The sequence below is a fragment of the Spermophilus citellus genome (genome assembly GCF_964194105.1).
Source record: "Spermophilus citellus genome assembly, chromosome: 6".
NCBI lineage: Eukaryota > Metazoa > Chordata > Mammalia > Rodentia > Sciuridae > Spermophilus > Spermophilus citellus.
Window position 1 is genome coordinate 10,998,821 of NC_138187.1, and position 26,143 is coordinate 11,024,963.

At 38.2% G+C, this 26,143-nt stretch overlaps 1 protein-coding gene across 4 annotated transcripts in view; it reads right to left on the reverse strand.

The window, feature by feature from the left end:
• PARN (poly(A)-specific ribonuclease) overlaps positions 1-26,143 on the reverse strand; it is a 151,103-nt gene that overhangs the window by 66,549 nt on the left and 58,411 nt on the right. For all 4 annotated transcript variants that reach the window (XM_081297947.1, XM_081297946.1, XM_081297949.1 and 1 more), the window contains 3 exons: positions 20,890-20,945; positions 19,405-19,491; positions 14,974-15,048 (listed from right to left, as the gene is read on the reverse strand). In XM_081297947.1, coding sequence (XP_081154073.1) covers positions 14,974-15,048; positions 19,405-19,491; positions 20,890-20,945 — 218 coding nt within the window. The remainder of the gene's footprint in view (positions 1-14,973; positions 15,049-19,404; positions 19,492-20,889; positions 20,946-26,143) is intronic.

Consider the following 26,143-nt stretch of genomic DNA (forward strand, 5'->3'; position numbering starts at 1 on the left):
TGCTCATGGAACCACTGTCCCTGGGGAAAAATAGAGTGAGTGAGGTTCCTATGAGCCCCTGGTCACATTTCTATCAACTGCTCAATATGTAACCTTGTTTCATGTTGTCCCTGTCTAAAGACACCTCATTTACTATCTAACGCTGGCTTACTAACCCTGCACTCGAGGCCAACAGCACTAACTCCCGCTGGAGCGGAGCTCATCTAATGCATTTTCTCTGTGAGGCAGGTCACAGCCTTCTCGCATTTAAACGCTATATTTTGGGACCATCTTAAATAGCAAAATCACCAAGAAGCATAAAAATTCAAAAAGCATGGCACTAATTAGATAGGGAAAGGACACTTGCTCACAGTCTGAGAGCTGAAACTCACAGGCAGCTCATGGACTGGTTTGGCTTCAGCTGGGAAGGAGTGCCTTAGGCAGCTCAAGTCTCCCGCTCTGCCTGTCTGAGAGGGACCATGAAAGCACTCTGAGCACTGTGTTTGAAGTTACAAAGAAAGCTTAGCAAGACAGCGAATCCAAGAGGACAGAATATGTGAATAATGAGGGCTGGCTGCCCTCTTCACACCAGGCCCCAACTAGTTTCCCTGACGGAGCCTCAGAATAAACCCCTGTCCAGCCTCGGCTTCCAGCAAACATTCCTGTCTGTGGCATGCATCTTGTATTACTTCTGAACTCACTCCAAAGAGAACCTCTACAACAGAAAGCTGCTAGATTCCCCAAGGAACTGGGACCTGAGAGGCTCCAAGACAGACTCCTTACTGCATTGATAAAAGATTAATTAAAGCGGCAATCCAGCTTCAGGAAGCCATAGAAAAGACATCTAAAAATCATTTTGGCAAGCAGTTTTTAACCTTTTGGTCAAAAGGTACCAAAGTGTCACTTTACCCCAGTGCAAAGGTGGTACTGGGAGAAAACTAAACCCAGGCCTCCAGACCAGGCTTCTCTGGCTCCAGGCTCCAAAGGTTCCATCCTATGTGCCATGCTGCCTGTCTGCGGCCATGCAGAGGAGGACTATGCTGTTGAAACTGTTGCTAATCAGTCCACATTACTGAGCATGATTAAGCATTTAAGGGACAAGTTTTCCTTGAACTTGGAAAAGTGGATTGGTTGTCAGAACAACAGCACCATCTTCTGGTTGGTGAAATGCAATTAGGGCATCTAAAGTCACATCTGGAGTTAAAAATTTGTGTTTCAGGTTTTGGAACCCAGAAGGAGGCAAACTAAAAAAAGTAGTTTCAGACAAGCACAGTGGCACATGCCTGTAATCCCAGCAACTCAGGAGGCTAAGGCAGGAGGATCACAAGTTTAAAGCCAGCCTCAGCAACTTAGTGAGACCCTGTCACAAAATAAAAAGGGCTGGGGATGTAGCACAGTGGACTTAGTCGTCCACTCCACAATGGCCACTCCCCACCTCTCAGCCATCCTGTGCTCTTCGTCCTGTGAAGAGAAGTCCTTACCATGCCATTGAAACCATGCCCTGGGTATGCAAAAGGTTCTTTGCTGCTCACATACAGAGTTCAAATTTAGGGCAGGTAGCAACCCAGAACTGGAATCCTGCCCTTTCAACTCAATCCCCCGCAGACTGATCAGCATCCAGGAGCATCATGCTCACTTGTGCTTGTGTGCTCTCTTTAATGTATATGAAATTTTACTTTTGATTATTTTATTACTTTTAGTACCAGAAATTAAACCCAGGGTCACTTTACCACTGAGCCACAGTTCCAGCCCCCACTACCACTGAGGAGCTTTGAACTTGCAATCCTCCTGCTTTAGCCCCTCAAGTTGCTGCGAGTTGCTAGAGCCATAAGAGAAGATGATACTGTAGTTGGGCCCACAGACCTGAACTATATCCTCCTTTCTTATGGCTCTAGCAAGCTAAGGAACAGATGGGACCAACTCCTGAGCGCTCAGCAGCGCCTTTTATATCCCTCCAAAGTACAAAACTCCATGGTAGATCTTGGTGATGAAATACTCCAGCCTAAAGTCCCAGTGGGGCTTCCTCCTATATCTTCTGCCACCCACTACAGGAACCCACCCCATGAGACCCATCATTGGGAGCCCACAGGAGACCCCAACAGCTGGTTTCTGGGTCTTTTCTCTTCAAGGCAGTAGTAGCCCCACCCACTGATCAAAAGGCCCTTGGGTGTGAGACTCCCTGACTATGCCCATCAGTTGAGCTCCACATCCTCCTCCTTTGGGGAACACCAGGCAAGGAGGAATGGAGAGGGGCCAGATACTTCCATGGCAATGTTCCTCTCAGTGAGAAGCACCGACATCTCCTGCACATGGGGACGTAAGGATGAAGGAATGAGCAATTCCCCCAGCTGTGTCTGCATGAATCCTGACTAGTCTGAAGCTAAGAAGCACCAAGGAGTGAGCGCTTTACCAGTGACTTTTGCTTCCTCTCCCTACCACTAACAACTGTCACTGTGTCTTACACACATGAAAAAGTTCATTCATTCATGAAGTCTTCACTTGTCTCCTAAACTACCTGAGTTCAAACATTTTTGACCACGACCCACAACCAGATGCGTTTTTATTACAACCCAGTACACACGTGTAGTCTGTATGTGTAGACTGAACACTGAAAAAAATGTCACATTAAAAAAACAACTCTTTGGGGTTGGGGTTGAGGCTCAGTAGTAGAGCACTTGCCTAGCATGCATGAGGCACTGGGCTCGATCCTCAGCTCCACATTCAAATAAACAAACAGAATAGAGATACTGTGTCCATCCACAACTAAAAAAAAATTAAAAACACCAAATCTACCTTGGTTACCAGGAAGACTGACATTTTCTAACTTCTTCCTTTTTAAATGCTGGTCATCACTCTCTTAGATGATTTCTCATGACCCACTGAGGAAGTATGACACACAGTTCGAAAAACATGATCATAAACATCCACTGTCATGCCCCCCTCTGCCATGGTGGTGTCCCCTTCTCTTTTCTCTCTGCTAATCCAGAGCTGACCCTTTTACCAGCAGCAAATCAAGGCTTCTCCTCAAAGCCTTCCACAACTCCCTGCCCAGCACTGTCCCACAGACCAAGGATGCAAATAAAGTTTGAGGCATGGTCCCCATTTCAAGTGGCAATGACTCTGGTGGGACATGTCAGACTCTGGTGGGACATGTTAATATTAGTTGCCATGCTTTAGCTCGGGCATCCCCTCCTCTGAACCCAGGAGCATCGCTCTCTGTACTCTTCCACTTATTCTTTGGGCCATTCATCCCCTGCCTTTAACTTGCTCCAGCACCGTCTGCATAAACAGCATTTTACTGTGTCAAAGATGACTCCATCTAGCAGGGTTTCTTTTTTTGCAATCTTGTTTGTCAAGGCATGGTTTTCACGTACTCTCTAAATTAGGAACTGAAGTGCACTGTCACCAATTCTTGGAAGCCATGGCCCATTTATTACTCTATGTAGCATTTATAGATGTGGCAGGTTCCCAGATAAATTCGATTTGGCCTCAGTCTCTTAGAGAAGGCTATGAACCAGAGTAAACACAAAGACCAACCTTTCAGACATTTAAAAATAAACAGGATCAGCTTGAATATGTCCACCTAGTGCAGTTATTTTTCACTGTTACAGTGTAACCTACACACATGGAAAAGAGTGCCATCAGGATGCCACCTCTGACAGTGACTGAGCTCTGTGAGGGCAGCTCCCTGTTGATCAATTTGGTACTTCATACTCGCAAACTCTTCTTGGAGTTTTTTTGGTTTTGCTTTTGTTTTCCTTTTTTCTTTTCATGTAGCTCTGAGGACTGAACCCAGGGCTTCTTTCATGGTAGGCAACTGCTCTACCATTGAGCTACACCCTAGTCCATTTGTTATTTTTATTTTGAGACAGGGTCTTCAAAGTTGCTGGGTTTGGCCTTGAACTTGAAATCCTCCTGCCTCAGCCTCCTCTGGAGCTAGAATTACAGGTGTGCACCACAAGCCCAGCTCACTTCTATTTTTAACACACAAAATTATGTTTCCATCTTCTAACTCTCCCTCCTATCACTCCCCCATACCCATCCTCTGCTTGGGCCACACAAAGGGCACAGGGGCCAACCCCTCACCAAGGCCACCTCCAGCTCATTCCTGAGCACAGGCTTCACTGACTCCAGGAAGCTTTCCTTGCTCCCCTCTTCTGCACTTCCATCAGCCTGTGCTGGCCCTTTTGCTGTCCATCACTGCACTGGGCGCCTGGGGATACACTAGTCCTCTGGTATCTGAAGAAGACTCCTGCATCTCCTTTCCCCACCTAAATTCAGCCCCTCAGTCCTTCAAGAGGAGGCAACGATTTATGCAAAGAGTAACCCTGGAGGTTCAAGTGAAACCCATCCTTCAAAAACCTTTAAAAGTACCTTCTTAATTAATCTCTTCTCTGTTGTCACTGTAAAGAATACTAAACATGAAAACCATAAGGTATAAGAAAAAAAACAGATTCATACTCCATGTGAAAATATAATTACAAAAAAGGCATGCTTAAGATGGCGGAATGAGATGGTCGCCATTACGCTAAGTACACGTATGAAGACATGAACAGTGTGAATTTACTTTGTGTAAAACCAGAGACATGAAAAATTGTGTTCTCTATATATAATATGAATTGAATTGCATTCTGCCATCATATATAACAAACCAAAATAAATAAATAATTTAATTTTTTTAAAAAAATGCATGCCTAAATGTGACCCTGCTCACAATATAAAGTGGTAAAAACTTATTTTGGAGGTCAATAGATAATTAAAATTAGTGATATCCTACAACTAGCTCATTTGGTGGTGGGTGTACTGAGGATTGAACTCAGGGACACTTGACCTCTGAGCCACATCCCCAGTCTACTTTGTATTTTATTTAGAGACAGGGTCTCACTGAGTTGCTTAGCATCTCGTGGTTCCTGAGGCTGGCTTTGAACTCTCCATCCTCCTGCCTCAGCCTCCTAGGCGTCACCACGTCTGGCCCAACTAGCTTATTTTTTAAATGACACAATATGCTATGAAATTCTGTTTTCTTTCTCTCTAAACTAACTACATAATAACAATAAAGAATTTATAGGGGGGAAATTCAAAGTTTTATATTAAAATATCAGTGTCTTTTCTCCATCCTTTTTCCAACTACTGAAGTGTCTGCCTCCCTGACCTCTGATACAATCTGCAAAAGAGGCTCTATGAAGCTCCCATACATATCACTACAACTCACATGCAGAAAGGATAAGGGACATCCCTGCCAGCTGGATGATGCAATATAACCCTTTATTACTCAACAGTTTTCTAGATCATGTTTGGTTTTTACAATCGGACCACCTGAAAAACACTCATTGCACCCAGAGACACTAATGTAGGGTACAGAAGTTCAGGTGAAACTCTGGCTTGAGAGCTCAGATTGCCACCACCATCAGTGACTATATGACACTAATCTAGCATTTGTTGGCATTTCTGTCGCACATAAGGAAGTGACATTCACCCTCTACCTAAGTGATGTTTGGTCTTCTTTCCAAGATAAACAAGTACATCTTTCCTAAGAAAAGACAGGTTGCAAACACGCTCAACAGTGAAATATCAGTGAATATCACAAATAAAAAATGTTCAATATTTACCTTTTCAGTGTATAGATTGGAGGAAAATTCAGAGAAACTAATCACACAAATTTCAGGATTTGAAAAATGATGCCATAAAATAACTACAGTCAATCACAAGAAAGGACTGTTAGCTATACCAGGAGTTTTATTTTTTTTTTTTTTTTTGAGAGAGAGAGAGAGAGAGAGAGAGAGAGAGAATTTTTAATATTTATTTTTTAGTTCTCGGCGGACACAACATCTTTGTTGGTATGTGGTGCTGAGGATCGAAATGGGGCCGCACACATGCCAGGCGAGCGCGCTACCGCTTGAGCCACATCCCCAGCCCCCTATACCAAGAGTTTTAAAAGCAAGATGTTTCCCTTTGCTGTGTTCCTTTTTCTATGAGTAAAAATAAATTATCATTTGCTTATTAAGAAAAAGGGGGATGTGGGAGTGCTTCTCAGTGGTAGAGAACATGCTCAGCATGCGAAAGGCCCTCGGTTCCATCCCCAGCACCACCAAACAATCATCATTGTGGAAAAATTAGTTGCTTTTAGTTGTTTAATATTATTATCATAGGGGCTGGGACTGTTGTTCAGCAGTAGACATTTGCCTGGCATGTATGAGGCACTGGATTCGATTCTCAGCACCACATGTAAATAAAGAAAGGTCTATCAACAACTAAAAAAATAAAAATAAAAGATTATTATCATAGACCTAGTGATTTCACTTTTTCAGAATTTAAGAAAATAATCAGATATAGATAAGGACTGAAGTTCATTAAGTTTTAATTTAAAGTAAAAATCTGGATATAACTTGGACATCCAAAAAAGAGATCCAGGTAAATAAGATATGCCTCTCTGTACAATGAAAGAGAATGCAACCATTGACAATGTGATGTAAACACTGACCTAAAACGTCAAACACCTAAAAGGAAAAACTAATCAAAATATTACTAGCATTCATATCTAGGTTGTGAGACCACGGCTGAATTGTTTTCTCCCTTCTACTTTAAACTATTTTTCACGTTGTCAACAATGAATTTGATTTACTTCTAAAATTGGAACCAGAAGGGCAAAACAAAAAGCTTTTTTTTAGACAAGTGACAGTGCAACTTGACAGATTTACCAAATACTCTGATAGTGTATCAAAAAGTAAACATTCTTAGATCCAGATAATAGGCCCTAAAACAAACATCATATGCCAGTGGTTTGGATAAGAAACAATGTGACAGAACATGGAAATCTAGGGCCTCTCAAGCACAACTCCTCCTACTTACAATGTCCCTGACACACTGAGCTCACTGCCACTTGAATGCTGGTGATTATTGTTTTTTTCCTGACATGAGGTTTTGCTACATTGCCTAGGCTAAACATAAAATTCACAATCCTCCTGCCTCAGCTTCCCAAGTAGTGGGATTTCAGGTGAGCAACACTGCGCCCACCCTAACACTGGTAATTGTGTCAAGAACTTAGGGATCCTTTTCTGGCAGTGAGGAAGTTTCCAGCTCTATTCTCATACCAGTTAATGCCCTAAAAAATGCTAGTTAGTCAGAATCCAAGTTATTGTTACACTCTTAACTCTGCCTGATGCAGATTTCACAGCAAAGACTCCAAATTCTCAAGATTAAACACACTAGGGGAATAGGAAAACAAAAAGGATCTTAATAAATGTTATGAAAATTTTCCATGGTGGTTTTGATGAATTAAGTGATTTAGTAATTTAGAGAGAAAAAATCCAGTCAGTTGTTCTTCCAAGTTTTCAAATCAGAGGATACCACTCACAAACAGGTGTGGTGGTAACTGTAATCCCAGCAATTCAGGAGGCTGAGGCAGGAGCATCATAAATTTGAGGCCAGCCTCAGCAACTTCATGAGACCCTGTCTCAAAATAAAAAATAAAATGGGCTGGGGGTATCCCTGGGTTTAATGCCCCCTCCCCCAAAAAAGTGTAGAAGGCAGCTGCACAAAGCATACATTCACTCTTATCTTCCTAATACTTTTCCTTTAGCTATTTTATAAACCACCAGTAAAAACCTTGCCTGCACAGAAAAAAATACATTCGTTTCCAGGATCCAGTGCTTAGGGGGGAAAAATCCTATGTCATTAAAATACACAAAGTAAATTATCAGCCCCCTCCCTCTAAAATAAGCTTACTGAATAGAAATTTTACTCTAAAATGCCAAGTCCTACTTATACTCATTTTTCCATTTGCTACATTAATAATTCAAGGTGCCTGTTGTAAGCCAATTCCACATGCATCTTAGGACTGGGAAAATGAGCGTGCGAGGAAAAACATCATTATTTGGTTCTTTCTTGAATATTCTGTGTATTTTCTCTTTGACAGAAAAAATACAATGACATGCTAGCCAACTAAAACACCACAAATAGAAGCAAAGGCATCAATTATTCTAACACTGTGTATTGATGTATGTGTGAAATCAAATGAACTAAGTCACTTTAAATCAGTCAAAGGAGATAAATTCCATTTTTTTATGTTTTAAGATTTTCTTAAAATATTATTAAAAGAAAAAAGTCGTGTAAGCATGGTATAGATGTACAGCAGGAAGATGTGAAGCAAAGAGCAGATGCTGGAAGGGCAACAGTACCTAAGCACAGGTAAGGGAGTGCCATAAGTTAACAAGTCCCATAACTTAACAACTATAAGCTCCAGAAAAATGCCAGCATGTCATCTGGGTACTCAGGAACATGAACAAAAACTGAAAGGTTTTGGAGGGGAACCAAAAAGTTGGAGGAAGCAAACTGTCTCAGAGTAGATTTTCTGGGTTGCATGTGTGACTGCCCCAGAGGGTAACTCTGGTTAAAGGGGCACGAGGCCACCTAAGACTAAAGTCCCCTCTTTCTGGTACAAGGAAGAGGCTTAGGGTATCCAGAGGCAATAGAGGATAAAAAGGGAATTCTAGAAAAAAGAAAACCAGGGAAGGGGAACCCATATTTGGTGTACAGCCTCAGAGTAGTCTCTGGCTGACTCTTAATCTTGGATGTGACAAATTGAAAGCAGTCTGAGCCAAGGTCTGAGCCACCTCCACCCGCTGCCACATACACACAGGTGTGAAAGAGCTCATAGTTTGAGACTAAATAAGTTAATGGGTAAAACTAAAAGAAAAGTATCAATACCCTTCTGAGACATATAACCAAATCCAGAGTCAACAAGAGAATATTTACCATGTCCAGGAAACAATACCAAATTCCCTAACATATGAAGCTCAGGAAAACACAACCTATTCTCAGGGAAAGTGTTGTCAAACTAGTACCAACACCCAGGTGATGCAGATGATGGAATTACCAGACAAGGACTTTAAACAACCTATTCTAACTATGCTTAAGGAGGTTAAGGAACATAGGGTTCAGAATAAAAGAAAGAAAGAGAAAGAATAAAAATAAACTGAATGGAAATAAGGAACTGAGAAACTCAACATGGACGGGTCTCTGATTCAATAGTTCAACTTGACAGTTTTTTTTTTTTTTTTTTTTTTTTACTCTCTGGGTATAAAAGCACACCCTTATAACATTCTGCTTTTCACTTTTAGTATTCAATAGATTTTATGAGATATTTAGCACTTCAGCTTCAACTTGGTGATATTTTCAATTTACAATGTGCTTATTGGGATTAAATCTCACTTTAAGTCAAGGAGGATTTGTATATGATAAAAAAAAATATGGAGGCTGGGGTGTGGCTCAGTGGTAGAGCACTTGCCTAGCGCCTGTGAGATACTGGGTTCAATTCTCAGCACCACATTAAATAAATAAATAAATAAATAAATGTTATAAAAATAAAATAAATATTACCAAAAAAATTTACTAAGTAGGCTTAATAGCAAACAGAATAAGGATGATAGAGTAAAATGTATGTGAATCTGGAGACAGAAATTATCTAATTCAAACAACAGAAAGAAGCTAGGAAAAAAAATGAACAGAGCATCAGGAACTATTAGGATAACAACAAAGGGTCTCTTACATATGGGTAGTTGGAATCCCTGAAAGAGAATCAAGAGAATATAGAACAGAAAAAAAATTCTAAATGTCTAAAAACTTCCATATCTGCTAAAATCTCTGACAATCCCAACAGGATACTCACAGAGGATAAGCCAAAGGTGGAGGAGGCTGAGCATACTCCAGGGCATACTCCAGGCCCTAGGTAAAGTCTATGAGAAATGATTCAATATAAACTATAAATGAACAGTGAAAAGCCACAGATACTGAAATTTTTAAAGGATCACCACTAAATCAATGTAAAGAGATAAAACCAAAAAGTCAATGGAAAACTAAAAACAAATTCTTTTTTTAAAAAAAAAAATTCAAGTAACACAAAAGAAACAGAAGAGGGATAATCAAAGAAACAAAACAAAGTGGAAATAAACCAAAACACAGATTTTAAAATAATAGGTTTAGGGCTGGGGATATAGCTCAGTTGGTAGAGTGCTTGCCTTGCATGAACAAGGCCCTAGGTTCAATCCCCAGCACCACCAAAAAAAAAAAAAAAAAAAAAGGTTTAACTAGATCAATAATGACATTAAATTAGACTAAACACAACAATTACAAATCAGAATTATCAGAAAGGATAAAAAAGGAAGACTAAACTATACACTTTACAATAAAAACACACAGAAAGTCAGAGAGTATGTGAAGAAAGGATATATTAGGCAATCACAAAAAAATATTTAAAATATGGAATGATTATATTAATATCTGATAAGGAACACTTAAAATTAGTTGTATTACCAAAGACAAAGGGACATTTCATAACGATAAAAGGATCAATTCATCACCAAGATAAAACAACAGGATGCATGCACTTGGTAACAGCTTCAAAATATACTGTATGAAAACTGACAAAATTTAAAAGGAAAATAGAGAATTATATAATCACAGGAGATTTTAACACTCTATCTCAAAACTTGATAGAATAGTTAAGTAAAAAATTAGTAAGGACATAGAATATAGAAACAACACTAATTGAGTTGTAGGGATCAAACTACATACTAGAGAATTCATTCTTTCCTGGTACACCAAAGTATTTTCAGCAAGTTATATCTTAAACTTGGCTACACTTGGCTATAAAACTCAAGAAGGCTGAAATCACTGCGATTTCTAATCAAAACACTATTAAATTATACATTAGTAGCAATAAGAAATCAAGGACATCCTAATCATTTGGAAATGAAACCATATATTTGATTACTTATCAGAGGTCAAATGAAAATTAGAAAACTTTTTTTAACCTAATGATAATGAAAATACAAATATAATTTGTGCGATACAGCCAAACCAGCACTCAGAAGACAATTTATAGCTTTAAATATTTTCATTATGGAAAAAAAAAGGTCAGGTCAATGACAAAGAGTCTCAGCTATGTGCACACTACTGTCTGAGTGTGAGGCTCTGTGCACCCAGAGAAGACAGGGTATGGCCCAAAGGAAAAACTGGGGCTGATCTGTGAACTGCTTGCACATTTCATGTTTCCTCACCCACCTGGCAGATGGTGAAAGCCTTGCTGTCTCACTGTTTAAGCATAACTCCTGAGAAATTATTAACTAACCACTAAACTTTTCTGACTTAGGGATAACTTGTAGGAAGTCAGGCTTAAAATATGTCAGAAGAATTCAGGAAAAAGAACAACAAAAAAAAAGAAGAAAGAAAGAAAGAAAACAGTTACACATGGCTCTAACTCAAGAAATTGGAAAAAGAAAGCCAAGTAAACCCAAAGGAAGAAAAAGAAGGAAATCTTCAAAAGAGCAGAAACCAACAAAATTGCCCAAAGCAAACTGAGCCAAAGCTGGCTCTTTGAAAAGATCAACAAAATTGGTCCCTAGCTAGAATAATCCAGGAAAAACGAAACACAAATTACCAATATCACAAATGAAAAGCATTTAAGACTGAAGATTTTGCAAACATTACAAGAATAAGTAAATGCACAGGTAAAGTTTAAGGTTATAAGCAGCCTTTTCACAAATTCAGTGCTGAATGATCACCTTGAAAGAGTTGTATCCAAAACTCTGATAGTTATCTGTTTGGCACAATCAAAAGCTGTGCTTTTGAAAGTATGATTTAATATTAGCACACTCATTCTTAGAACTGATGTGAAGCTGAGATCTTCCCCTACCACAGCAAATCATCCTCAATGCACTCCTAAGTCAGCACATTGGGAATTTACACAGCTATCTCAATTTGGGCATGCTTTACAAAATAACTGTTGAATTTCTACCTCTTCTAAAGTGCCTTTATCTATTTCTGTTTTTAAAAAAATTTCATGTAGTATTCACAGTGTGCTCTAATCTCAAAATGAACCAAAAAGCCTTATTTTTCTCAAACCATTCCTATAAAAATTATAGGGAGAGGTAATGTCCTCTAAAGGGCACTCAAAACAATGTCCAAATACTGAGTAAGATAAGAAGGTATGATATTTGAAATACCACTGGGCTCTTCTCTCACTGAACAAAACTACATTAGAAATATAAAAATCCTATATGAACAAGCTTTCAGCCATTATGGGTGATTTCTTGATGACTTTGAGAGCAATTCTCAAGTGGTGAGGATCAGTGATCTTCTCCATGTACTGAGTCCCACACTGGCCACACACTGCACCATCTGATCAGCCAAAGGGGAAGAAAGCTCAGCACAAGGCTTGTGTGTGGGGCATCATTTATCTGAACACCCCAAAGCCAGGAATCTTTATCTCCACAGCTGCAGCAAACAAAAAAGCAACAGGAATCAAACCAAATGGTGTTCAACAGAAGGGTTTTAAATAGTTCAATAGTAAGGTTTCCTATAAGAAGAGACCTTTCATATTCAAGAAGTTGGAAAATGGCTTTAGAAGTCTTGATTAGAATTCGTAATGCCAAGAAAAAAAGACAGGTGTCAGTTACAAAGGAACTCCTTGAATACAAATAAAAAAATAGTTTGTATCAGAGCCAAAGAAGCCATTATGAACTGCTATATAAATAGGCACTTAATGATTTTTTTCAATGTTCCATTATTGATCTAATAGTCCTCTGTTTTCCATTGAAATGAGTAAGTAATTTGTTTAAGATAACATTAATAGGATCTGCAGCATATTAGGTACCCTGGGTCCCTCTCATCATCAGAATTATCACTATGAAAAACAAATTTCACACTTTCAATAAAATATCTGCATAGTTTCAAAAATCACAGCAAAAGGCCAGGGACATTAGATCCATCAAGGGCAAAAAAGCATTTCTAAGTCATAATTCCACAAATATCACTTATTTGTATCAATAAAGATTGCATATTTACTTACTAATGCAAGATATAATTGCTTTAAGCACTGCAAACAGAATGGTGAGTTCTAAAAGACATGGTCCCTGCTCCATCTGTTAAAAATGATGAAATAAGGTAGAAAGAATGCTATGCAAGCAGAGGGAATGGGGTCTGACCCCTACAAAGGCACAGAGAAAACATCCAGAAGAAATGATGTTTAACTTGAGACAAGTGCGGGAAACAGGGCATGGCCCTGTGCTGTAGGAAGCCAGGACTTGAGTAAAAGATGTCTCTGTCAAAGCAAACTATGGTCAAAGGCACAGCATGTGCAAATTGCCAGGCACTCTGTTAAGAGTTGTCTTTTGTGCAGGAAAAGAGACATAGTAGAAAATTAAACTTCGATAGCAATCTGAATATAGCAAAAGATAACAGTCATCCACTTCTTAATCTAGTAATAAAAGAGGTAAAAGGTCCCAATTTCACCTGGGCCCATTCTTGACACTGCACATTTAAACACGTTTATTACTTGTGTCACAGCTTGAACAAGAAGGACGCTATGCTGTCCTTCTTGTGTTGCAGGGAGGCAACACAACCAAGCAAACAGTCAAACACAACAGAGTGCTCCAGTGGCTTGGATGATTCTGATGTGTAGCTCCCTGACATAAGTTATCACTGAATAAAATATTTAGCTTAAAAACTACTGTTCGAAGACTTTTCCAATAATAAGTAAGGGAGTCACCATTATTCAGTAAATATGGTATAACAGGAAAATGAAAAGGAACCCTGACATTCCAACACCTAAATAAGGAATCATACTTAGATTTTCAAATAAATACCAAGTAGTGTCCTACAGATTCCAAAGTATTTTCACAGTCTCACAGTATTTTCTTACTGTTCACAGAAGGAAAGCCAAGCAGATATTCTAATAATCACCCACTGCTTGTCAGGCACTGAGGTGGACTACCAGGCTCTTTGCCAGGAACTTAACATCATGATCTCATTTCACCCTCACACCTATCCTACAAAGGAACTACTCCCCCCCACCCACCTCGGCACTTACAGATACAGAACCTAAGGCTTAGGGGTTCCCATAACTTCCAAAAGAACACATACAGACAAGCAACTGGTCCCCAGGTCAGATCCCAAAGCCTACACATCTCCTTCCCTCCCCACTGCATGGCTTCAGTGTCACTGGAGTGTGACCAGCAAGGGAGCTGGAGCACAGACACTGAGCAGAGGAGATGGGAACAGGCTTCAGGTCCAGGAGTCCTAGCTCAGTTCTCTTTCAACCACACTGAAGCTCACTACAACCCTTGTCTTGGGGTATCTGCCTATCATTTGAAGGCATCTTTAGCTTTCTAATAAGTTGATCCCTTTGCACTGGGTTCTCTCTAAACCATCTTTCTAAAGATAGTGGGGGCACAAATCACAGAAACACATCTAAGCAAAAAAATCAAAACATTTAACAAGCAATACTATTCATACCCTGCATCCAACACTATCTTCAGGTGCCATGTGTTCCTGAAATAAATCTCACAGTGAAATCTGCTATTTAAAAACTATAATAATAAAAAATAAATAAATAAAAATAAAAAACAAAAAACTATAATAAAGCCTCAAAACTGTGCCAAGCTTTATACAAATAATCTCATGTAACCCTCATAATGACTCTAACAAGACTATACTATTGACCTCAGTTCACAGAGATAAGCACAAGTTTATCAAGGTTAAGTAACATGCCCAAGGTCACACAATTACAGGTGGTGAAGCAGTGTGATTCCAGAGCATATGCTTCTCACCTCTACAACACAGGCTGTGTTCATGAGATGGTCAATAGTAAAAAAAAAAATATTCTCATCCAAATTTGTATGTTCATAGAAGTGTTCATACATAATTACTCAAGAGTTATATTATCAAAATTATATAATCTTAATGTATAGCTCTTTGTTAAAGAAAAGAAACAGGCATCTCACTTAAAAACTTTCTCACCTTTTAGATTATTAAACACTTTGTTAAATAAAGAAATATCACTTAAAATTTTCACACCTTTTAAATTATGAAGCTTAAAATCTATTTGAACACGTAGCTGAATGACAAATATTTTTTCAACATCTTACTCAATAGCTTTTCAATTGAGGGTGCACTCACACTTTACTTCATACACAAAACAGATGCCCAAACACTCACCAATGGGCACTTGTTCAGGCTGACTGAGAGAGACGAAAGCTGATGTGTCATCAATCCAGGATATCTGAATGCTACCTGTTAACATTAAATTGAAAGTAAAGTGAGAACTTCACCATTTAGAGAACTCTCAGATATACTTTGTAGATCTGATGTTTATAGAGAGATGTTGTTAAAACTACATTTAAAAAAAACTATCATCAAAAATTCCAGGGGGCTGGGGTTGTAGCTCAGTGGTAGAGCCCCTGCCTCACACATGTGAGGCCCTGGGTTCACCTGGGTTTGATCCTCAGCCCCACATAAAAATAAATGAATAAAAATAAATTTTAAAAAGGTTGTTTTTAAAAATCTCAGTACTACAGAGTTAACCTGCTTAAAACTTCAATCCACTACAGTAGTTTTTCTGTTAAAATTTTAAGAGAAATAAGCAGTTTTTAGAAATTTCTTTTAAAAGGAAAAGAAAGATCCATCTGGATTGACTCCTAGGACACATCATCATTTAGTCCAGGGTTGGAGACCTTTTTCCCTCTCAAGATCACTAACAGAACTCATAGATCATCCATGTTCAAAACCACATCTGTTTCTTTCTCGAGATTGCTATGGTTTGAATACTGTGGTTGTCCTACTCTATAAACTCATGTTCAAATTTAATCCCCACTATTAAGAGGGTGGAAATTTGTAATCCCAGTGATTTGGGAAGCTGAAACAAGAGGATCACAATTTGAGGCCAGTCTGAGCAATTATGTGAAATAGTCTAAAATTAAAAAAAAAAAAAAATGGGGGAGGGGGCGCTATAGTTCATTAGTACATTAGTAGATTGCTTGCCTAGCATGCGTGAGGTCCAGGATTATAGCCCCAGCACCACAAAAAAAAAAAAAAAAAAAAAAAAAAAAGAGAGAGAGAGAGAGAGAGAGAAGAGAGGGGTTGAAACATAATCTGACTTTGGTGTTTAGATGGGGACTTTGAGAAGTGATTAGAATTAGATGCAGCCATTAAGGATGAAGCCCCCATGAAGGAATTCAGTGGCTTCATGATCAGAGGAAGACTCACACATACTCACCTGTCCCTTGCCTGTGACGCCCTACAATGCTTTAGAATTCTGTCAGTAAGAAGGCCATCACCAGATGTGGGCCCTTGACCTTGTAACTCCAACACCCTGACCAAAACAAACCTCCTTTATTTAAAACTCACCTATCTATTGTGTTACTGGCAAACAGAAAACAGACTAATATAGCACAAACTTTGAAACTGAAGAACAGGAAACATAAAAATGAGTCAAAACACATCACAGTAATAAGAAAAAAATCAATATTGAAAAGAATAAAAGACAGAATGGAGGCCAAAATAACTAAGGAGCCTTAGAGAAAAAGCCAAGTCAGACCAACAGAGGGTAAAGCAGAAGCAAAGAGCTTCCTTGAGAGACACATACAGGCTGAGAGGCAAATAAAAAAGGCCACACACAACAGGACAGAATGGAGGAGAGGGGAGCAAAAGAGCAGGGTCCAGGTGGCTGGAGAAAATAGAAGGAAAAGACAGAGACCTGACGGCTCCATACAGTGCTCTTGAAAAAAATGCAGAGGACTGGACTTTACAAAATGGGTGAAGTCACCAAACTCTAGCAATGGAAACATGTTTTCATTCCTACTAAAATTTCTGATAGGGGCTGAGGTTATAGCTCAGTGGCAGAGCACTTGCCTAGCATATGTGAGGCACTGGGATCGATCCTCAACACCACAAACAAATAAATAAATTAAATTAAAGCAAAAATTTTTTTCTAACAGCTAGGAACTCTTGAAAAGTGTTTTGTTTTAACCACCAAAAGGAACAAAACAAAAAACCCAAAACCTCACTTTTAGCCACAGAGTAAGGCACAACACTGTCTTGAGCAATTAGAAAAAAAAAAAAAAAATAGGTGTTGTTATTTGGTTACTCTCTACCCTGTGTGTGAGTTATCTTTACACCGGTAACAATAGTGAACTTCTATTGAGTGAATTCACATGGTTTGGATGTGAGGTGTTGCCCCAAAGCTCCTCTGTGTTAATGAAGAAATGTTTGGAGGTAAAGTGACTGGATTGTGACAGCTGCAACTTAATGAGTCCATCCTAGTCTGAATGGACTGCAAGGCTGGACATGGCCAGAGGAGATGGGTCACTGGTCCCTGAGCCCCTGCCTCCTCCTCTCTGCCTCCTGATCCCACATGAGCTGAGCAGCTTTCCTGCACTTCCTCCATGATCTGCTGCCTCACCTTGGGCACAGAACGATGGAGTCAGCCAACTTTTGGACTGAGATCTCTGAATCCATGAACCCCAAGTAAACTTTTCTATTTCTCAGTTGTTCTTTGTTGGATATTTTGGTCACAGTGATGCAAGGCTGACTATATGCCACACCTGTTGTAAATGCCTTCTAATGATTAGCTCATTTGATCCCAGTGACATATGAATGAAAAAGGCATTATTATTATTATTATTTTAAACAATTTTTTATCTTTATTTTGTTTTATTTATTTTTATGTGGTGCTGAGGATCGAACCCAGGGTCTCTCACATGCAAGGCAAGCTCTCTACCACTGAGCCACAACCCCAGCCCTAATTATTATTATTATTATTATTATTATCATTATATCATCATCATCATCATCTCCAATGAGAAAACAAAGAGTACTTGTCCAAAGTCACACAGCTAATTTTTTTTTTAATTAAACTGAAAAAAATCCTACTTGGAGCATTTTACTTAATTTAGTCAATTAAAGTTTCACAACATACAAATAAGAACTTGAGATGTGAATCAACAAAAGCTTCCAAAAGAAATGAGCCTTGAAATTCAACTGCATTTTTAATCTGTATTTAAATTAAAAGGCAACTAGGATTTCAGAAAATATCTAGACTACCTTCAAAGAGCAGGATAATTTTCCAGAAAAGATGCCTTTCACATATTTTTCAAAAAATAAAGTATGTAAAGTTTTAAAGTTTTCTTATTTGTTTTTACTTGTAAGAGGTAATATGGGGCTGGGATCATGGCTCAGTGGTAGAACGCTCACCTAGCATGTGCAAGGCCCTGGGTTCAATCCTCAGCACCACATATAAATAAAGGTATTGTGTGCAACTATAACTAAAAAAAGAAAGAGAGAGAGAGAGAGAGAGAGAGAGAGAGGGAGGTGTAATATATGCTTGCTTTAGAAAATACAGAAAAGCATAGAAGGAAAAATAAAGTGTTCAGTGATGATCACATGGTGGTATCAAGATTTCTATACATAGTTTTTTTAAAAAATAGTGTCAGCTATACAGGAATTCTATTTTGTATAGCTTTTTACTCTAAGGATTAAAATGTAAACAACTTACCATCTTTAATATTTGAAAAATATTTTTTAAATGTCTGCATACTATCCTTGAGGAAATGCATCAACAGTTACCAGTCTTACTTTCTTAGCTTTTTGTAGCTCTCATTTTATCTAAGACTTTTTTTCTAAATATTTATTTATTTTTAGTTTTAGGTGGACACCATATCTTTATTTTACATTTATGTGGCTGAGGATCAAATCCAGTGCCTTGTGCTTGGTAGGCGAGCACTCTACCACTGAGCCACAACCCCAGCCCTTATCTACGATTTCCATAGAGGATGATAGCTTAAATAACTTAACTTCTTAAGATAAAGAGGCATAGCTTACAATCAGAACAGTCTTTACAAACCCTAACCAGAAGACTACTTGAATTAACTTAATCACATGACCTGATAAAAAGGAAAGACCTGCCCTCCTTCATAGATAACCCATATCTTGGTCAGCTCAGGCAACCAAATTAGAATTCCTGTACAGCTGACACTATTTTTAAAAAACTATGTATGGAAATCTTGATAGCACCATGTGATCACCACTGAATGCTTTATTTTTCCTTCTGTTTTTCTGTACTTTCTAAAGCAAGCATATATTACCTCTTATAAGTAAAAACAAATAAGAAAACCTTAAAACTCTACATACTTTATTTTTGAAAAATATGTGAAAGGCATCTTTCTGAGTTGGTTGCTTTAATTATAATCTCAAACAGAGACTGCCTGACCTTATGAAACAAACATTCTCTCTGAATTTAATCTTCAGAATTATTTACTCTCTACCTACATTTGTATTCTCTGGTCAGTAATACTGGCAGTCATAAAAATGGTGTCTTGTAGATCCTACTGGATCCTAATGGAAAGTGAATGCTATTAATCCACAATCATATTTGCACATATTAATCTCTCATATCATATCAGATTAATATTAGCACAACATATTAGCTCCTCAGATCATATTAGCACAAAAAAAATTTCCATGAGTGAAATTAAAACCTTGTGAATTTACATTCTTTCATGCCCAAGATAAAACTATCTACCTACCTCTGACCACCTACACTGAAAGAATAGCAAGATCCTAAGACGTGCATCTGCACTGTGTTTCACTTACCAAAGGCACTGAAAAGCTGGTAAAGGTCACTGGTTTTCCATTCTTTGGGGAACGTCACATGGAGAACATGATCGCGTTTAGGTTGTACTACAAGACAAATACATGATTAAAGATTGATAGTTGAAAAGTGATCAAGTAAACCAGGGATTCTCTGATGAAGAAAGTGGAACTGCTATGAATGCCTCATGATTTCCAAATAACTCCTAAAGTGTGCTTAGCTTTGGCAGGACACTGCTGTCACAAGCTAGACCAATACAGCCCACTACAATTTGATGACCAACTCTATGCAGAACTACCTCCTTTTTTCAAGAAGTTCTTGTGGAGATATTGGAAAGGGGAGGAAAGGAGACTGTTCTAGAAGTTTCCCCATACTTTTAACTTCCTCCTTTTAATCTAGCTGTCCACATGTTCATTTAGTTTTTTAAAAATAATAATGTACTGTCCCAACTAAATGAACTGATCACTTTTAAGCAGAGGCAGTGTTGACACAGGACACTCTGTTCTAATCCCAGACCCATCACTTCACCTGTGCAACTCTGGCCACTCCTGGCTACGAACCAGGGTGATGAAATTTAGCTTACAGAACTGCTGTGAGACTAGCAGGCTAACGTGGAGGTCAACACAATGGCAGAGTGATGAAATATCATCACAACAATATGAGCACCAAGTACATTCATCCATGAATTAAAGCAAATAAACTAAGACTAGGAAAAAAGCAATGGGCTGGTACATTGGCGTGCACCTATAATCCCAATGATTTTGACACAGGAGAATCTAAAGTACAAAGCCAGCTTCAGCAACTTAGTGAGACACTCAGCAACTTAGAGGGGCCCTGTCTCAAAATTTAAAATAAAAAAAAAAATGGACTGGAGATGTAGGTTGGTGGTAAAATGCTCTTAGGTTCAAAAAAAGGGCAAATAGAATAAAAGAGAAAAGCAGAAGAAAAGTAGCAGCAATTACCCCTTCAACCAGATTGGATTTTTGAGGTGTTTTTTAATTTCTTTTTTTTTTTTTTTCCTGGTGCAGGGGATGGAACCCAGGGTGTCACACACACTAAGATACACCCTCAAGTCTTTATAACAGTTTTTAACAGGCCACCTACCCCATTAACCCACTACATTTAAACACATACCTACTCAAGTAATTAGAAAACAGAAATTTTAAAAGTTACTGACACAGATAGCATAACTTAGAATCTATTATAAATATTTGTAAGAAATGTCAAAACTAGAATTCTAAGGGAAAATGAAATAATGAAGCAATGATTTTTTTTAAAAAAATCAACTCATGCATAAACTAGAAAATGTAAATAAGAGATGACCCCCAGGGTCCCATTAACTTAAGCATACTATTCATATCAACCACAAAAATCACTGCCCATGTTTAAGCGAAAAAAGCTCTTCCTTCAGTAACATATTTCCTGTTCCTCCTTCAGACCACACACGTAAGTGCACAGAAACAATGAGAAAATTAAAATTAACTCACAGTCTGGTCCTTCCAGGTTTAGATAGGGGATATCCATGACCCTCATAAGAAACAATCTATAAAGAGAAGATAAAAATAGGTAATGAACTAATTTCTTTAAAAAAGCATAGAGGCATCTATTAAATGTCTTAGTAGAAGCCCTTGATTATATTGTTCTGTTTCTAAAATAATTTTTAGAACCTTAAAATTCAATTCAGAGATTCTCTCTTCCCTTGGGTTAAACTTTATCATAAATAAGACAAACAAGCCAGGTGCAGGGGGCACGCCTGTAATTCCACTGACCCGAGAGGCTGAGGCAGGGAGATCTCAAGTTGCAGGGCAGCCTCAGCAACTTAGCGAGACCCTGTATAAAGTAAAAAATAAAAAGGGCTTGGCATGCAGCTCAGCAGTAAGGCACCCCTAGGTTCAATTCCCAGTGCCAAAAATAAATAAGTAGGAAAAACACCAATGAACTGCAGCATCCCAAACCTACAACAGTTTCTGGCCCTCTGTTGTTGCTCAGTAAGTATCAGTTTAAATGAGTGAAATTAGTCAACAAAAGGCTAAAAGAAAGCTCTGTACAGAGCTGCCTTGTTAGTTCAGAGAAACAGCAAGAAAACAAATATAAAACATCTTACCAACTCATGAATACCTGTTCCTACAAATTATAAAGGCAACACTCATAAATGGTGTTTGTGAGCTGAGAACAGAATGATAGCATCAATTTCTTTTCTTTTTCTCTTTTAATGAAATGCAAAAGTCACTGGATACATACTAATCTTCTCTGGGTAAACCGCAGAGTCTGAAGTAAGTGAACGTCTTAAAAGCCCACATCATTATTATCATTTAAAACATAATAAAAGTTCAAAGCAAAACAATTCTTGTAAAGAAAACTATCATAGTAATACAAACCATAGCAGTCTGTTTATGTATATCTTCAAAATGGATACAAAGGCACTTTAAAAAGAATACTTGTTAATTACAACTTTTTATAATATTCAATTTCTCTATTTGCAAGATTATGGACATTTGGTTGTATGTGAGATGATTTTCACAAGTTTTACTTGAATAACCATACATTGTGTGTTTCTGGTAGAGACTACATTATACAGCAAATTAAAAAGGCAACCCAAGTGCCCAACAGCAATTAGTCTGGCTTCACTGCGCTGCAATTAAGGCACATTATTACCAGGCATTCAAAAACCAAGCAGGGTATGATCTAGTTTACAAATGGAACCATCAGCATGAACAACACTCTTCTGTTGATATCAGAAAAAAAAAAATTGTCATAGTAGTTCGTGGTTTGAGAGCTTCTATGGCCTATAATTTAATAAACCAAATCCCATGGCCAAGAAACCAAATTTATTTTTAGTTCACTAATTTAAGATAAAGTGTACTATTCTGCTTTTGTAAGCTGTTTTGTCCAATTTAATCAACACTATTTACAATGTCAGAAAACAATAAGATACAATAAGTACCTATTATTACATTATTACAGCCCACCAGGACCTGGGAAGTTATGCCTAAGTTAGGAGGCTCAATAATTTTATGCTTCATATAATTTCCAATTCTTCAATTAGCAAATTTAGAGATAGTTCCCAAATTCTAAAACTAAAAACCAGAAAAAATAAATTTAAAAAATTTATTTTAAACATCATATAATGAAGGCTCAGTGGTAGGGCACTTCCACAGCACGCTTGAGGCCCTGGTCTGGTCCCCAGCACCACACACACACACAAAGTTAATGAAACTTATCTAGCACCTAAAAATAATTTTTAAAATTTACCCTGATTTCAAGAGAAGAATAAATGTTTAACCAACAAGGTATTCATTGTTATGCTATTCAATATACAAGTAATCAAAATCAACTTCAATAATATGCAAGGTCAGTAAGTTGCAGTTTAAATTTTCAACATAATAAAGAATCAAAAAACTACAAAAAAGGAAAACAACTATGAAAACCTCAACAACACACAAATAACTCAGGGTACAATTTAAAGTTTTTAAAAAGCACAAAACTAGGGGCTGGGTTATGTCTCAGTGGTTGCCTGGCATGTGTGAGGCACTGGGTTCACTTCTCAGCACCACATACAAATGAATAAAATAAAAGTTCATCAACATTTAAAAAATAATTTTAAAGCACAAAACTAAAAGGAAGAAAAAGAAAACAACATACACACACATACACACACACACACACACACACACACAAATTTCATTTACTACTTTTTATTCTTTTTTCTTTATAGGGATTGAACCCAGGGGTGCTCCACCACTGAACTACATCCCCAGCCCTTTTTGTTTTTTGAGACAGGGTCTTGCTAAGTTGACCAGGCTGGCCTTGAACTTAAAACCCTACTGCCCCAGCCTCCTGGGTAGTGGGGATTACATGAGTGCATCACTTCCCAACTCATTTGCTACTATTGATTTTTTAAAGAAAATTAAGGCTACCAGAACTGAGGAAGTTACTACAGATGTTCTCAGAAAATGCCTACTGAAAATGCCATTTGAATTAATCCTGTGTATCCTGTGCACTACCTCACCTGGTTTTAAGAGAGAATAATACAAAGTTAAACCACAAGCTGAGTCTGCAATTATATATATATATATATATATATATATATTATTATTATTATTATTATTATTATTATTATTATTATTATTATTATTATTTTGGTACTGGCAACTGCAACCAGGGGTTCTTCACCACTGAGCTACATCCCCAGTCCTTTTTATTTTTCTTTTTGAGACAAGGTCTTGCTAAATTACTGAGGCTGGCCTCAATCTTGAGATCCTCTTGCCTCAGACTCCCAAGTCACTAGGGTCACAGGCATGCATCACCATGCCTGGCTTTTTGTTTGTTTGTTTTACTTCTAAAGTTCATGGGACCTCAATAATGAGTTCTAAAAACCCACTTTCCTACAAATACAACTACAGACTACCCTTGAAAGGGGGCTTCTCTAGTTTCTCTCACCGTGAAAATGCTTAAAAAATTTTTCTGAGTGATCTTTTGTCAAGCAATATACATGTAGGCTATTTGTCCTGTAATAGTTCATATAAATTTTAAATAAGACCTCTGATTTAAATAAAAATTTACTCTCAGGTAACATAACCAAAATATCTTTTCAAAAAGTTTAGTTAATCCTACCCTGTGGTGTTTATTTTCTCAATACTTTAGACAGAAACCCCTTTCCAGTGAATTATTAATAGCACTTCTCAGTCTCCCCCATGACTCCAACTTCATGTCTGGGTTTCGGGGAGAAATGCACAGCCCAGCCCCTGGAATAACACAGAAACCAACTCTTAGTGTGACTTGGCAGACTGCAGCTCTGGAAAGAGCCATGCAATTGTGAAACTGACTCTAAAACTGTAGCTGGGCGTCTGCGGAACTGAACCAAAGTAAACTTCCCCAGCACCCTCCCACCTCCTCCTGCCATGCTACAAGCAAGCAACGCTGTGGTGCCATCACTGCCCTTTGGAAGGAACATTAAAACCTTTCAAGCAAGCATCCCTCATCCAAACTACTGTCAAAGAGCCTGCACTGACTCTGGAATGATTTGATACAAGTACTTTATCAAACATGGAATGGGAACTCAACAGTTTTCATCTTAATGTAAGAAGAGATGCACTGGGCAGGCAGAAAGGCGATAACACACAGTAGGGTGCTCCTTCACAGTGAACCATACCAAGAACACTTTCCTGGAAGGCCGTTCATCTGCAGACATCAAAAAGATCCTCACACCAACATGTGCAGGAAACACTATTTCTATTTTCCTGCAGATTCAAGATGGCTATAATATAGTCATGACACTCAATCAAGAGTGTGAGGGAGCACTGCTACATTCCTGAAAGCTTTCTGATGAAATACCATTTTCCTGTCTAACCTCTAAAGGTTATTTGACTCCACTGAAGACTAAAATTAAAATTCCCATTTGATACAGAGGCCAATTTTACATCAGAATTCTATCCTCAGACACCATGCAACAAAGCTTACATTCTAGATGCCAGAAAGCAAACACTGTGGAATCTGTCAGGTTTTCTCTGCAGTATGTGAATTAAACTCCTGACCTTGGGCATGCTAGGAAGGTACTCTACCATTAAGCTACACCCCAGCCCTTTTAATTTTCTGACATGATCTTGCTGAATTGTCCAGGATAGCCTCAAACTTGTGATTGTCCTGCCTCAGCCTCCCAAATCACTGAGATTACATGCATGCACCATGGTCTGGCTCAAATTTGTCATTTTTAAAAAATATTCTAAGAGTGTACTCCTGGCAACACTAGATATTATGGTTTGCAGATGAGTCTGAAAAGATTCAAGGGTAAAGCATCGCATACTTCTGCGGCTCTTGCTTAGCATGCTGGATAACTTCAGCTCTGTCTCTTAGTAAGCCACACAATACCATTACTTCCAAAGAATCACCTCATCTCTGTTACCGATATGCTACATGGCACTCACAGAAAGTGACCCTCCAAACTCTTTTGCAACCAGAGCAGTATGACACTGTGTCTCAGACTATCTAAGAATGCTCACTAGGCATTGAAAATTTTCAATTCAGATATAGAACTTCTCAGGATAAAATTGAACCACTATTAAAATGTGGTTCCCCAACAGCAATAGCATCACCTGGACACTTATTAGAGATGCACATTCCCAGGTCTCATTCAAGAGTTACCGACTCAAACTCTGGTCTGAGAAATACTATTTAACACGAAAACTATGTTCAATGCTGTGCTGTTAATTACCATTGGATTCTGCAGACAGCTGCATAATGACTTGTACTGACTTCTCCAAAATAATCTGCCTTAATAGTTTGTTTATATTAAATGATTTTGTCTTAGAAAAGCAAAAAAAAAAAAAAAAAAAAAAACAATTAAAACAAATAACAAGGACAACCTCAAAATCCAGGAAGCAGTAACACAAGGCTCTACCACTCCTTAAAACCAGGAGGTCACACGGTGACAAGCAATTAGATTCTCTGCAAGAGATAATCTGGGGGAAATTATTGCTGACAGCTGTCATTCTCGTTTTGAAGAAGCAAAAAAATAAAAATAAAAAAATAAAGATAACTCAAGTGACTCCTGATATCTCATTAGCAAAATTAGAACTTCCTTCTGTGAATTGGCTACGAATTAAGATTTAGCCACCAATGCAGCAGCAATGAAAAGTGGCAAACCAACACATGTAATACAAAGAATCAAATACTTGTGACCCTTGACATAACTTTCCAACCTTCCCAACAAGCTTCAACACACGGAAACCGCACAACACACTA